The sequence below is a fragment of the Mastigoproctus giganteus genome, chromosome 11 (assembly GCF_048544385.1).
Source record: "Mastigoproctus giganteus isolate SK-2022 chromosome 11, ASM4854438v1, whole genome shotgun sequence".
Classification (NCBI taxonomy): Eukaryota; Metazoa; Arthropoda; class Arachnida; order Uropygi; family Thelyphonidae; genus Mastigoproctus; species Mastigoproctus giganteus.
This window is the reverse complement of record NC_143585.1, coordinates 79,481,131-79,497,091: the sequence shown is the minus strand read 5'-3', so window position 1 is coordinate 79,497,091 and position 15,961 is coordinate 79,481,131. Positions and strand designations below refer to the sequence as shown.

General features: G+C 38.2%; 1 protein-coding gene across 5 annotated transcripts in view; it reads left to right on the top strand.

The window, feature by feature from the left end:
• Positions 1–15,961, top strand: part of LOC150078178 (FERM domain-containing protein 4A-like) — a 418,597-nt gene that overhangs the window by 386,193 nt on the left and 16,443 nt on the right. For 3 of the 5 annotated variants that reach the window (XM_090384903.1, XM_090384902.1, XM_090384904.1), the window contains exon 21: positions 7,956–9,329. In XM_090384903.1, coding sequence (XP_090241029.1) covers positions 7,956–9,329 — 1,374 coding nt within the window. Of the gene's footprint in view, positions 1–7,955; positions 9,330–15,676; positions 15,778–15,961 lie in introns of those variants that run through there. The other 2 variants (XM_090384905.1, XM_090384906.1) reach the window with 2 other exon arrangements.

The window sequence follows — 15,961 nt, the reverse complement described above, 5'->3', positions numbered from 1 at the left end:
AACTTCTAGCATCCCCCTCCCTGAATAACTCCTAACATGTGAATGAAGATGCAAAATACTCATTCAGTTTGTCAGGTCAGGTACCTGAGCATGGTCCTCAACAGAGTCATCAATATCAAGTGGACCAATCTGATTCATCCCCTTCCTTCTAGAGTTTACATAAGTAAAGAACTCTTTGCTGTTTTTCTTTTCATCCTTTGCCAATGATTCTCATAATTTGCCTTCACCTGCCTAACCTTCTTTGTGACATGATTACACACCAGCTTATATATACAATAGGCTTCTGTGTCATCTGATTATTTATATGCATCCCATGCATATTTCTTCTCTGCCACAAGTCTCATTAGTTAATCTGACATCGATTTAGGCCTAAACCTTGAACAGTATTTCTTAGTTGGGACAAAAAGCCTAGTAGCTTCCAAGATTACTTTCTTGAATGCTTCCCATTTAGAATTTGCTGTTGGTAACATCATCAGTTGGTCCCACTGTGTAGACTTTAAAAACTGTCTCAGACCATCGTAGTCACCTTTATGAAAGCAAAAATCCTTCCCTTTATCCCTGACGGTAGTTACATCTTTGAGTAAATCCCACATCAGCACACTGTGATCACTACCACCTAGTGGTTCCTTTATCTGCAAATTCTTAATGCATGAACAATTACTACTGATAATCAGATCAAGAGTATCTCTCTCTGGTTGCCTCTCGAACATGCTGCTGTAGAAAACAATCAAAAAAACCTTGCTGGTGTGCGAGTGACCAACCCAGAAGTTCCAGTCAATATTTGGGAAGTTAAAATCCCCATTATAAGACAATCTGATATATTGGCTACATCATAACCTGTACACATAACCCCTACTCCCCTCTATTTCTCTGCACAATTGCTCATTGTGCTTATCAGATTCATTAGGCCAATAACACACTCCTACTCTCAATTTCACTTTTCCAGTGCTTATGTCACACCAAACTGACTCAACGTTGCACTGTCCAACACATGTCAACTGTATGCACTTCCCTAGATTTTGTGTTTCTTAATTAACAGCATAACCCCTCCTCCCCTCCTATCCTGGCTATCCTTCCTGTACACGTTGTACTCCCCAAATTCCAATTCTGTATTCCTTATATCTGTGTGACACCATGTCTCTGATATTCCAACAATATCTGTCTTTGATGTTTAGACCAGCACCTCAAATTCATCAAATTTATTTACCTAACTCCTAGTATTGGTGTACACCCAAGTATACATGTGCCTATTCTTATTCCTAGCTACCCTAACACAGCCCATGTATGTACTCATTCCTCGACGACTCCCAGCAGTCTCAGAAATCCTCAGAAACTTGTTTTCCTGGCTGCTGCTCATTCCAATAAAAGCAGTGCAAGAATCACTTGCACCTCTGCCAGCAGCTACTGTTAACTCATCTGTCCGTGTATTCCCCCAAGCTAGCAGTTTTCCAACCCACTTAACACATTCCCTCAATAGCATCAGCAAATATTCTTGCACCCTTTCTGTTTAAATGTATCCCATCCCTGTAGAAGCAATCTCTCCTGTTAACAAGCACAGACCACTCTGAAAAAAATTCTACCCCAGAGCCTTGCACAATATTTCCAGAGCCGAATTGATTGACAAGGCTCTCATTAGATAATCCCTCCTATCGTGTTTGTGCAGAATTGCAGCCACTTTCAAATTCAACCCTAACTCTCTGCATTTTTTTTTTTTTTTTTTTTTTCAACATTGATCTGTACTTGTTAAGCTACTCCGCCGTTCTCCTACTCTTAATGTCATTAGTTCCAACATGTACAACAATATCACTTTTTGTGCCCTTAATGACGTAGAACAGATGGTATCTGTTCTACGTCATTAACTTTTGCACCTGGCAGACATATCCTGGTTCTGTTCCACCTATCCTTTTTTGCAAATATATTCCCCCTTTACCTGACAAAGTCACCAACAACAACTAGTTCCTGTGGGACCATCACATTCTGCTTCGGGGGTGAACACTGTGCTGCCTGATGATCAAGTGCAAGTTTTGGCATTGATGTGGGCAGATGAGAGCTTAATGGATCCCTCAATTTAAGTTGTTCGTGGGCATCTACCCTGTTTTTCAAGCTCTCATAAAGGCCCATAACAGCACTGAGTTTGCACTTAACATCTTCACACTCCTGACATCGAGCACACACAAAAAGAAGTGTTTGCCTTTTTATTTACCTAATTGTTATTTAAATTGTACTTTATACGTAGTCTTATAGTTATAGTTACGCTGGTTATTTTTAATTTAGATAAAGAGTTTTTGTAGATTACTACTTAATATACGTAAAACCGTTATTTCGTTCGAATCTTGCAGCCATTGTTTTTTGTATAGAGTAGTAGGAAATTCAAATTTTTAATTGTGATAACTAGGTAGCTCTAACGTATAATTATATAGCATAATACGCATCACTGCATTTAGGATTCTATTAGATAGCGTAGTGACAATTAATTAATTAAATTTATTGATCTTATTAATTTAAAATATCATGTCCCAGACTATAGCAGCAAAGCAACAGGCACAAAGTGGCAGGAGTGCTGTGACTCGGGGAAGAACTGAGGGGGGGCGATTCTCCAATGCATCACAGCCTAAAAAAATGTGCAACTTGTGAAATGTTTGCCGAACTCTCTGGAACATAACATGATCTAGCCAAGGAGGATGTTTTTGTGTGTGCCAGGTGCAGAGAGAGTATCTAGAAATTAGTCATCAATTCGGTGTTCTACTAGGCATCTATGAGAGCTTGAGGTGTAGGGTAGATGCCCTCAAAGAAGTTAATGAGGGGCCCGTCAAGCTCTCAGCTGCCCAACTCAACACCAGAGCTCACTCCTGGGCACCAGGCAACACAGTGGCAATCTCCAAGGCAGAATGCGCTGGTCCCAAAAGAACTAGTTATTGTTGGTGACTCTATTGTCAGGGAGATGGGGAATATATTGTTGATGACGTTGTAAAGCATATATCATCTTTTAAGGGCACAAAAGATGATATTGTACATGTTGGCACCAATGACATTAAGAGTAGGAGATCTGCAGATTTACTTAACAAGTACAGGCCAATGTTGCAAAAAAAGTCGTGAGTCAGAGTTAAATTTGAAAGCGTCTGCAATTCTGCCCAGACACGATAGGAGGGGGTACATGATGAGAGCCTTGTCAATCAATTCGGCCCTGGAGGGAATGTGCAAGGCTCAAGGGGTAGAATTTTTTTCAGCGTGGTCTGTGCTTGTTAACAGGAGAGACTGCTTCTACAGGGATGGGATACACTTAAACAGAAAGGGTGCAAGAATATTTGCTGATGCTATCGAGGCAGTGTTAGGTGGGTCAGAAAACTGCTAGCTTGGGGGGATTCACAGAATAAAAGGTTAAAATTAGCCACAGGCAGAGGTGATTCTTGCACAACTTCTATTAGAATAAGTAGCGACCTGGAGCGAGGGGTGCTGGGGGTTTCAGGGACTGATGGCAGTCATCGTGAAACAGGTGGGTATATGGGATGTGTCAGGGTAACTAGGAATAGGTGCATGTATACCAATGCTAGAAGTATAATAAATAAATTTGATGAATTTGAAGTGTTGGTCAAGACATCAAAGGCGGATATTGTTGGGATATCAGGGACATGGTGTCACACTGATATTAGGAATGCAGAATTGGAATTTGGGAAGTACAATGTGTACAGAAAGGATAGATAGGATAGGAAGGGAGGAGATGTCATGCTGTTAATTAAGAAAAACATAAAATCAAAAGAAGTGCATCCAGTTGATATAGATGAACAGTGCACTGTTGAGTCAGTTTGGTGTGACATAAGCACTGCGAAAGCAAAAATAAGAGTAGGAGTGTGTTATAGGCCTAATGACTCGAATGAGTACAATGAACAATTGTACAGAGAAATAGAGCGGGCTAGTAAATCAGAATGTCTTATAATAGGGGATTTTAACTTCCCAGATATTGACTGGAACTTGTGGGTGGTCACTCACACACTAGTAAGACGTTTGTGGATTTATTGGATGATTGTTTTCTGCAGCACTCTTGATCTGGTTATCAGCAGTGATCATTTGTGTATTAAGAATTTGCAGATAAAGGAACCACTAGGTGGCAGTGATCACAGTGTACTGATGTGGAATTTACTTAAAGATATAATTCTAAGTGGGAAGCATTCAAGGAATTAATCGTGGAAGCTACTAAAAGTTTCATAAGAAATATTGTTCAAGGTTTAGGCCTAATTTGGTTATCAAATGAACTAATGAGACTTCGTGACAGAGAAGAAAAATGCATGGGATGCATATAAATTATCAAGCGACTCAGAAGCCTATGGCAGATATAAGCTTGTCTGTAATCAGGTCACAAGGGAGGTTAGGCAGGCGAAGGCAGATTACGAGAAATCTTTGGCATAGGATGCTAAGAAAAACAGCAAGGATTTCTTTACTTATATAAACTCTAAAAGGAAGGGGATGAATCTGATTGGTCCACTTGATATTGATGGTTCGACTGTTGATGATCCTACTCAGATAGCAAACAAACAAACAAGTATGTTGCATCTGCATTCACACATGAGGAGTTAAGGTTTGAAAATGGCAGAAGGTTATCAAATTGTAGCAGGGTGCTTAATGATTTTGTAATAACTGAGAGCAAATTGGAGGAGAAATTGTTGAAGTTAAACAAAAGAAAGACACTTGGGGTGGATGGGATCTATCCAGTTATATTAAAGGAGGTGTCAAAGCAACTAAGCAAACCCTTAGCCATAATTATGAGAGCATCCTTGGACTCAGGGGAGGTCCCCACGGACTGGAATGTGCAAATGTATCCCCAATTCACAAAGGGAGATCGAAGGGTGGTGACACGAGTAATTACAGACCAGTTAGTTTAACTTCTGTTCCGGGTAAAATAATGGAGTCACTGGTTAAAGATGCATTGCAGGATCATCTAGACAAGACTGCAGCAATAATTCAGACACAGCATTGGTTTGTTAAGGGAAAGTCTTGTCTGACAAATTTGATAGGATATTATGATGTGGTTACAAAGGAACTGGATGCAAAAAATAATTTTGATATCATATATTTGGATTTCAGGAAAGCTTTTGACACTGTTGCACATGGAAGACTATTGTCAAATTGGAGCAGAATGGTATTAAGGGTAAGTTGCTACAATGGATAAAAGGATGGTTGAGTGGGAGAAGACAGAGGGTGGTAATCAATGGGTGCTGCTCTTCGTGGACTAATGTTATTAGTGGAGTCCCACAGGGTTCGGTGTTGGATCCACTGTTGTTTTGTATATTTATCAATGATATTGATGAAGGTATATCAGGCTTAGTGTCGAAATTTGCAGATGATACAAAGGTTGGCAGGGTTGTTAATGACAGTAATGGCAGTGTGCAACAGAATCTAGAAAATTTGGGTAGATGGGCTAAGAAGTGGCAACTGAAGTTTAACCTTGACAAATGCAAAGTACTGCATATGGGTAGAAGTAACCCCAGAGAAACGTACCAACTCTGTGGTACTACACTTAAGGTGGTAGAAAATGAAAAAGACCTGGGAGTAATTGTACAGTCAGATATGAAGTTTTCTGAGCAATGTAGACAGGATGCCAGGGCAGGTCATGTGGTTTTGTCAATGATATACAGAAATTTTGCTAGCAGGGAAAAGGAGGTGATTATCCCTCTGTATAAGGCAATGGTCAGGCCACGCCTTGAGTACTGCGTACAGGTCTGGAGGCCTCATTTTAGAAAGGATGTAGATTTGCTTGAGTGTGTAAAGAGAAGGGCAAGGGGTATGGTGAGGGGAATGAAGGGATCCTCTTACCAAGAGAGGCTTAACTTCTGCAAATTGCAGTGGCTGGAGACTAGGCACCTGCGCGGTGATCTGATTGAGGTGTATAAGGCCTTGAATGGGTTGAGCATGCTGAATGCTGATGGGATCCTTCCACTTGTTCAGATTATGAACCTGAGGGGCCATAAATTCAAATTAAGGAAAGACAGATGTAGAACAGATGTGGGGAAATTTGCCTTTAGCAAGCGGGTGGTTAATTGCTGGAACAAACTTCCATCTGTCGTTGTGGAAGTTGATAGGTTAAATAAATTTAAGGAGGAACTCAACAGGCATTTGGAGGGAATGGTGTGATTTTTTTTTTTTTGGTTGATGCTGCATAAGCTCATACACTTGCTTTCTTGCATCGCATGCCACTACTACTACCTCCCTTTGGCAATATCATGTCTCGTTCTTGATAGTTCTACAAACATCAAGTTCCTAGTTCTTGACTGAGCCACGCACTCCTACTACCTTTTGCTTTGCTGCTCTGGTCTGAAGCATGATTTTGATTCAATTTCAATACAATTAAAAATATTACACTAAACTTATATCTCAATGCAGTAATAAGACTATATATTTCAGTGTTGAGTTTTACCTCCTACCGAGTTTAAGTTATATGTATTAAGTTAAAATGTTATGTTCGTAAAATCTAAGTAGTTATAATAGATAATAAATTTAACTATCTATTGCCATCTTTGAGGTTCGAACTCTCGCGCTAGTTATTTGTGATATTATATCCATGCCAAATCACAGATTCTAAAAGCTCTACGAATATTACTGCTATACGTTACTGTCTACGTGACAAGTTAAATTATTAAACACGTTAAGTAGTGCTAAAATTTATAGTTTATAAAGATTACATATTATTATGGTGCATTTACATAATATAAATTGTGCATTTACATATTACATATGATGCAATATGGCCTAAGTTGCTGATGTGCCCAAAACCCTACAACAACAGAGGGTTGGTTTACAATGGCAAAGAATTTTAAGAATGGTGGCATATGCTGAACTAATAGAACCAGTTTGTGGAATTCTTTCTCTATCTGTACATTATCTGCTGGGCTGCTGTAAATAATAACAAAATAATTATCTACTTTAAATAATAGCACATGTACTTTGTATTTTAGTTTTGCTAGTGCAAAATTAAAAAGCAAAGTGCATGTTTCTTTCTCAAAAATGTCATGTGTACTGGCTAGGCCTAACACCAATGTTAACCCTCTACCAGGCATGATAAAAATATAATATCAGCAGGCTCATTGGTGGGTTTTTTCCACCATTGTTATGCTTGTAATAAAGGCATGAGATAATTCAAAATTGTTCACTTTTTGAAGACAACTTTATTTTCAATCTAATTTGAACAAAACTGAAAAATCAAATTTTTATATTGAAAATATAATTTTAATTAGTTTTTTTTTAATATAAAACTCTCATCTGACATGCTTTACTCGTGTTTTCATAACTTGTTTATTAACACCCACACGTGGATGTTACCTTCACTGTCAGCAAACAAAACTTGAAATAAACAAGAATTGAAAAACCTACATGCTTCAGTGGTTGGATATAAGGGTGATAAATGTAAACAAGACCTTACACAAGTGAAGCGTTGCATTATGAGACACTGATCAAATGTGAAGGCAGTGCACTCAATAATTGGACATTAAAACAACCTAATTCATGTTTTAGAGCACTTGATAGTTATATGCAAGGAGAGGCTTAAAAAAGACTAAAGAAACATTTTCTTTTATGTTTTTATGGCCAAACATCTTTTTTAACAAAACAATTAATGATAGAGAGAAAGTCAAATCAGTATTGAACGAAAACTAAAATTCACATTGATGTCACTTTTAATTGATACTTTTATTTACAAATTAAAGTAATTTTGGTGGACATTCACTTCCGACATGCTGGGCTGAGGTTTGATGACTGTAATCACTTAAGAAATAATTAAATATATAACAAAAAATTATTTTGCTATTATTTATAATCTTTGGGAGGGAGATCACTTAAGCATTTATGTCCTTGTTTGCATCACAGGCTGCATAGTAAGAAATTGTTATGCAAAAATAATTATAAGATAAATAATATATTCATATGAAGCAAGCTACTAAAGTATTTTAAAATTTTCTTTATTTCAGGTTTGAATCCACATTAAATCTTGAAGGCTCTAATTTGTACAGTGTTCCTACTCAAAGGACTAGTCAGGCTTTTGACAGTCAAGATGATATTCTTGCTGCCTTGCCTTCTGATCCTCAAGACCTTGGATTACTGTCTCGTCATAATAGTTTGGATAGAAACCGACGGCATAGTTACCAGCGTTATCATCACCATTTTGTCAATACCCACCCACCGTTAGATTCTTCTGGTAGCCATACTTTCCCATCGTCTGTGTCATATGATGAGCATCTTTCCTATCGTTTTCTTGTGGAAGGAAGTCTACCTCACCATATTAATCCCGGATTTCATCAGTATACTCCTTACCATCCACATCATTTCCATCACCACAGGCACCATCACCATACTCCTAGTTATGCCAACACAGTGGAGGATGTTATTACTAATAGTGATCATGTAGAACACAGCTCAAAGGTATATTCATCTCATGATAGACCAAGTAATTTCCATGGTGAACATTTCATTCATCAAACAGTAATTCCTCATCCTTCAGATTTAAGCCCTATTCATCATTTCAATTCCACTGAAACCTTTGGAAATGACAGTGTCAGAACTGCTGTTCAGGCTATTCATTTTGAAACTGCAAGGGATGCTTTCCTGAATTCACAAACTCATTCTACAAGCCATGTCCATATACCTCCTCATAGTTCTCTAGTTTCTTCACCACGTCCTCCAAGTAAACAGTGTGAGAATACATATACTAAGAGGTCATCAGTGTCACCCTTCAGAAGAACCAAAGAATGGACTGAAACATCACTTGATTCTCCTAGCCTACAAAGAAAGAATAGTCCTAAGGATATGTCAGATGAGAAAAGTTGTTCAAATCCTTACTTAGAAACCAACTTTCTACAAAACAGCAGAATGTTAGGTTTTAATGAGAACAGATCTATGCCATTTTGCCCCTCTAGGGTTTTAACTCAGGAAAGTGTCCCATTGCTTCCTGATGGAAGGAATTCCAATCAGCAGACTAGGATAGGAGTAAATGTTATAAGTGTAGGACATATGCAGCCATACTGGGAAGAAACAAAGCCTTATGTGTTGTCAGACTTTTATAAGTATAGCACAAAACATCGAAAACAGTGCCAGTCTTTGCATGTATCTTCAGCACAAAATTCTCTGGAAGGTAATCATAATCCACAAATTTGTACAGTGGATGTTTCCAAATTGACATCACCAACAAAAGAATCTTATCCATTATTAGAAACCACTACAAATTCTTACCAAACAAACAGTGTTTCTTCTTGTCTTCCCACAGATCATAAATCAGTTTGTTATAAAACTAAACGTGAAAGAAAAAAGGTTGAAAGCAGTGCAGAGAAACAGTGCGATGGCCTTGAGTAAGTATTGATATTTTGGTTGCTTTTTTATTAAATAAATGTGATGCATTATTAAATATTATTTTTAACACATTTATTGTAGTTTCACTAAAAAGCTAAAAATGCCTGACATAAAATATGGAAAAAAATTAAATCAAATGAGTTCAGATGATAAACCTGTGCACTTTTATTTGAAATATTTAAAAATAGTTAAGTAGCTTAAAATACTGTAATCATAGTAAAATTAACATCACAGACTGGTAAACTATAAACATGTTACGTCCACATATCTTCACTCCATTGCAGTTTTCAATTGGGCAGTACTGCTTTCCACCCGATATAGCATTTCATCTCAGTACTCTAGGATGACCATGCATTACACGCCTCTACTACTACTACTACTCATGTCACCCTTTGGTCCTCCTTTGTGAATTGGGGATACATTTGAACATCTCCAGTTCATAGGGACCTCTCTTGAATCCAAAGATGCTCTCATAATTAGCTGAGGGTTTAGGCGCCTCCGTAGCCAGGTGGGAAGGAGCAGTAGTTCGTAGCACATGCTTCTTGATTAGACTGGGGTTCGAGCCCGTCACCACCAAATATGGAGGATGCGGAAAGGTCAGGGAATGACCACCGCATATTCCCGGAGCAATATGGCCTTAGTTGCTAATGCTCCTAAAAACCATATAACAACAACAACAGCTGAGGGTTTACTTAACTCCTTTGTTGCATCCCTTAATATAACTGGATAGATTCCATCCACCTTAGGTGCATTTTTTATGTTGAGCTTCAACAATTCCTCTTCCACTTTCCTCTCAGTTATCACAAAATCATTTAGCTTCCTGTTAGATTCTGATGAACTTCTGAAATTCCCCTCAATAAAGCACTCATGCATAAATATAGATGCTAAATACATATTGAGTTTGTTAGAAACCTGGGTAGGATCATCTCAACGCCTTCCTTTTACTGTTAATATAAGTAAAGATTCATTTCTTGGCATTCTTTGCCAGAGATTTCTCGTAACCTGCCTTAGCTTGCCTAACCTCCTTTGTGACTTGATTACAGACTAATTTTTGTATACCATAGGCTTCTGTGTCACCAGATAATTTATATTCATCATCCCACACATTTTCCTTCTCAGCCACAATTCTCATCAGGTCACATGGCATCCATTTAGGTCTAAGCCTGGAATGGTATTTCTTAGTTGGTATGGAAAGCCCAGTATCTTCTGCAGTTACTTCTCTGAATACTTCCCATTTAGCATTTTCTGCTGGCAACATCAGATGGTCTCACTGTATAGAATTTAAAACCTGTCTGAGACCAATGTAGTCACCCTTATGGAAGCAAAAGCCTTTCCCTTTACCCTAGTTATGGCTTTAAGTAAGTCCCAGATCAGCACACTGTGATTACTCCCACTCAGAGGTCCTTCACTTGCAGGATCTTACATGCATGCAGTCAATGCTGATAATCAGATCAAGAGTATTGCTTCCTTTTGTTGCTTCCCTAACATGCTGCTGTAGAAAACAGGCATCCAATAAATCCACAAAAAGTCTTGCTAGTGACCAACCCACAAGTTCCAGTCAAAATCTGGAAAGTTAAAATTCCCCATTATAAGACATTCTGATTTACTGGCCTGCTCTATTTCTTTGTATATCTTTTTGTTATATTCATCAATGTCATTGGTCCTATAACACACTTCTACTCTCATTTTTGTTTTCCCAGTGCTTATGTCACACCAAACCAACTTAACATTGCACTGGCTACCCATATCAACTGGATGCTGACTGCCTTTGAATATGCTTCCTAACTAAAAGCATGATCCCCCTTCTGTCCTTTTTTGAGCAGAGTTCGGGGGACTTCCAGTGCCACTTGACAATCAACACTATACACTGTGTCTTTTCTGTACACACTGTGCTTCCCATATTCAAATTCTGCATCTCTTGATGTCTGAGTGATACCACATCTCTGATATCACCACAGTCTGCATTTGTTTGAATTTGAAGTACTGATTAATCAGTACTTCAAATTCATCAAATTTATATACAGTGCTCCTAGTGTTAATGTACATGCACATGTTCTTACCCTTAGTTACCTTAACAGCCCATGTATTTTACCCATGATGACCCACAGCACGGCTCAAAATCCCCGACACCTTGCTTTCCAGGTTGCTGCATGTCACCTCTATCTGCTTCTCTAGTTAATGTATGTCTGTGTAATCCCCCTATAGATTTTTGTCATTCTTCCATCGTGATAGCTGTCAGCTGCTGTATTGTGGTCGGTAGAGAACCGTGAAGCCAAACTGCCTTTTCCAACATATTTCCGATATTGAGAATTAGGTGGCCAGGGTTGATTTTGAAAACCTTGGGAATGTTCCTTGAACCATTCAGATATAATTTTTGCTTGGTAGGTAATTACATTGTTTTTTTTTAAAGAATCATCACAATCTGGGTAAAAATGAAGCATTGCAAGATGAAGTCTTAGTCCGATACAACAGAAAGATATTCATTGGAGGTAACACCCTTATGATATGAGCAGACTCAGTCCATACCAACAGAACATGATGCCACCTCCAGCTGCTTGAGTGGTAGACACAAGACTGTGGATATACTGTCTCATGAGGCTCGTGCCACACTTTTACCGTACCATTGATGTAAAAAATTGTCAGGCCACATGATCTTTTTCCACTATTCCACAGTCCAGTTTTGGTGTTGGTGACCTCAATCGAATCTTGATTCTTTTAAAGAAAGAATTTACTTTTGTATAGCTGAACAACTACTGAATCCCAGAATTCTTCAACCCCTGTTGCATAGTTCAGTTGGAAATGGGTATAATATGAAATTGAAATGTTTTGTTTAAGTAATTGATATTTCAACTTATGTTTTGAAATCAGTTGTACTGAAAAGAAAAATAAATTAAACAATTTGGGAAATTGAAAGCATTCCTGATATGCTTTTTTTGGAATTGCTAATAGTTCCTGTGCTATGAATAATCTCCTCCATCATTGCAAATCTCTGGTTTATGAAACAAAAAGGGGGGGGGGGGAATCACAAGGAGCTAAATCTAATAAGTATAGCAGATGGAGGACTCACAGTTTTGCAGTGCTTTGCACGAATTTCTGGAATGGAAAGCACAGAATATTCATGGGTATTGTCATGATGCAAGCTCCAGTTGCTTGAAGTTCAGTTTACTGGCCATTTTTTCCAAACAGGAACCCTATTTTGTAGTATTCGACCATATGTTTCATAATGAACATTATGTTGTTCATTATGAAATATTCACTATTTAGCCATATGTGGTATAGTAGTGGCATGTGATGCAAGAAAGCAAGTGTATGAGTTTGAAGCATCAGCCAAAAAAAAAAAAAAAAATTACAAAACAATCCCCTCTAAATATTTGTCCAGTTCCTCCTTAAATTTATTTAACCTATCAACTTCCACAACGACAGATGGAAGTTTGTTCCAGCAATTAACCACCCGCTGGCTAAAGGCAAATTTCCGCACATCTTTTCTACATCTGTCCTTCCTCAATTTGAATTTATGCCCCCTTAGGTTCATAATCGGAACAAGTGGAAGAATCCCATCAGAAATCAGTGCTCAACCCATTCAAGGCCTTATACGCCTCAATCAGATCACCTTGCAGGTGCCTAGTCTCCAGCTGCTGCAATTTGCAGAACTTAAGCCTCTCCTGGTAAGAGGATCCCTTCATTCCCTTCACCAATCTTGTTGCCCTTCTCTGTACACGCTCAAGCAAATCTACATCCTTCCTATATTGAGGCCTTCAGACCTGCACGCAGTACTCAAGGCGTGGCCTGACCATTGCCTTATACAGAGGGACAATCACCTCCTTTTCCCTGCTAGCAAAATTCATGTATATCATTGACAACACCCCATGACCTGCCCTGGCAGCCTGTCTGCATTGCTCAGAAAACTTCATATCTGACTGCACAATTACTCCCAGGTCTTTTTCATTTTCTACCACCTTAAGTGTAGTACCACACAGTTGGTACGTTTCTGGGGTTACTTCTACCCATATGCAGTACTTTGCATTTTTCAATGTTGAAACTTCAGTTGCTACTTCTCAGCCCATCTGCCCAAATTTTCTAGATCCTGTTGCAGTAACACACTGCCATTACTGTCATTAACAACCCTGCCAACCTTTGTGTTATCTGCAAACTTTGATACTAAGCCTGATATACCTTCATCAATATCATTGATAAATATACAAAACAACAATGCACCCAACATCGAACCCTGTGGGACTCCACTAATAACATTAGTCCACAAAGAGTAGTACCCATTAATTACCACCCTCTGTCTTCTCCCACTCAACCATCCTTTTATCCATTGTAGCAACTTGCCCTTAATACCATTCTGCTCCAATTTGTACAGTAGTCTTCCATGTGCAACAGTGTCAAAAGCTTTCCTGAAATCCAAGTATATGACATCAAAATTATTTTTTGCATCCAGTTCCTTTGTAACCACATCATAATAACCAATCAAATTTGTCAGACAAGACTTTCCCTTAACAAACCCATGCTGTGTCTGAATTATTGCTGCAGTCTTGTCTAGATGATCCTGCAATGCATCTTTAACCAATGACTCCATTATTTTACCCGGAACAGAAGTTAAACTAACTGGTCTGTAATTACTCGTGTCACCCTTCGATCCCCTTTGTGAATTGGGGACACATTTGCACATCTCTATTCCATGGGGATCTCCCCTGAGTCCAAGGATGCTCTCATAATTATGGCTAAGGGTTTGCTTAGTTGCTTTGCCGCCTCCTTTAATATAACTGGATAGATCCCATCCATCCCAGGTGCCTTTCTTATGTTTAACTTTAACAACAATTTCTCCTCCACTTTTTTCTCAATTATTACAAAATCATTAAGAATTGTTCATTATGCTTCATAATGAACAATGCCCTGTGAGTCAAAAAAAAATACAATAAACATGATCTTCACATGCTTACTTAATCAGTACTTCACAGCCATACACCCACAATTCAACACCAAAAAAAGTATTGGTTGTCAGCAGCAAATTGAGGAAGATCCTTACTTCCAAGAACTTGCTGCTTTCTTATCAGTAAGAATGTGAGGCACAAACTTGGATGAAACACATCACATTCTCAAATCTCTCATTAAAGTTGATATGTTCATAAGAAAAATCAGTTTCATGAGCAACTTTGCAGATATTTAAACATCTATCACTCCTGAGCAGATCACAAACATGAGTTTTACCTCCTACCAAGTTTAAGTTATATGTATTAAGTTAAAATGTTATGTTCGTAAAATCTAAGTAGTTATAATAGATAATAACCTAACTCCTCTGACCGTTTGGTCGTCCCGGAGTATAAACAGAAAATTTATTATTATTATCTGATCAGGAGTGATGCATTGTACATTGAAGTTCAAGGGCTTCCAGAGTGAAGCTCATCTTTGACAGATAAGTGGTCCATTTAAACTTTTAAAACCACCGTAAAATTTTCAAACAACACAATCTTCTCCAAAAATTGTTTTTAATATTTTTGTTCTGTTTCACTTCTTAATTTAAGACAAAATTTTAAAAAATTCACTACTCGGTAAAATAATTCATTTTAAAATGCGATGAAACAACATGAAACACCTATTTACTAATTCAGACTGACTGCAAATAAGTAGGTGATTTGTGTGTTACTATGTCTAGATGAGTCACCAAGCATGTTGCAACTTACTATGATACTTAAATTTCAAGATACAAAGTCATTTCTCGAACTTTTTTTGGACCACATCTCAAACTTGTATTTTATTGTTAATCTTTTGAAATAATTATATAAAAAACTCATTAGTCAGATTTATACTCACAATAAAATGTATTTTGGAACCACTGTACTGACCAATATTGCATGCCATGATTGAGTGCTTACCTACCTTGGGTACTCTTTGAATGTTTCTTTCCATGATGTCATAGTAATATCATGTTTATGCTGTGAAAGACCAGCATGAGAAAGTACCAAATAAATTCCTATTGTTACAGAGCATTGGTCCAGGTGTGTGTGTGTGTTACACATACACACATATACAGGGTGTCTGGGCTAGAGGTATCCAAAAATAACGGCTTATGAAAGAACCATTCATTATATTTTCTCAAATGAAAGCGCAGTTAATAGGAAATCTCTCCAAGATTTGTTTTATCACACTGTCAAGGTCACTAAGCACAGGTGCGTTGCCAGTACTTATGCCGTTGTTGTGCATGCACTGAGGCAATAGCCATTCTTATGCCGTTTTTGTGCACGCACAAAAACGGCATAAGAATGGCTATTGCCTCAGTCCTCAGGTTAGGAATGCACAAAAATATCATCAGTCCATTTTTTTTTTTTTTTTTTTTTCATAGAGCCCACAGTGACGGGACACACTTGCCTTGACATGCTGCAGATCTTTGCTGTTCCACAAATTCCCCCAAGTTTCAGCAAGATGGTGCTCCACCACACTTCCATCGAGATGTTACCACGTTTTTGAACAGCACTTTTCCTGGACCTTGGATCGGAAGAGGAGGCCCAACTGCCTGGCCGCCTAGATCTCCGGGTATGACTCCATTGCACTTTTTTGCATAGATGCCTTTATTAAAGGCTGTGTGTACCAGAGAAAAGTTTGAGATTTAGATGATTTGAAACAGCGT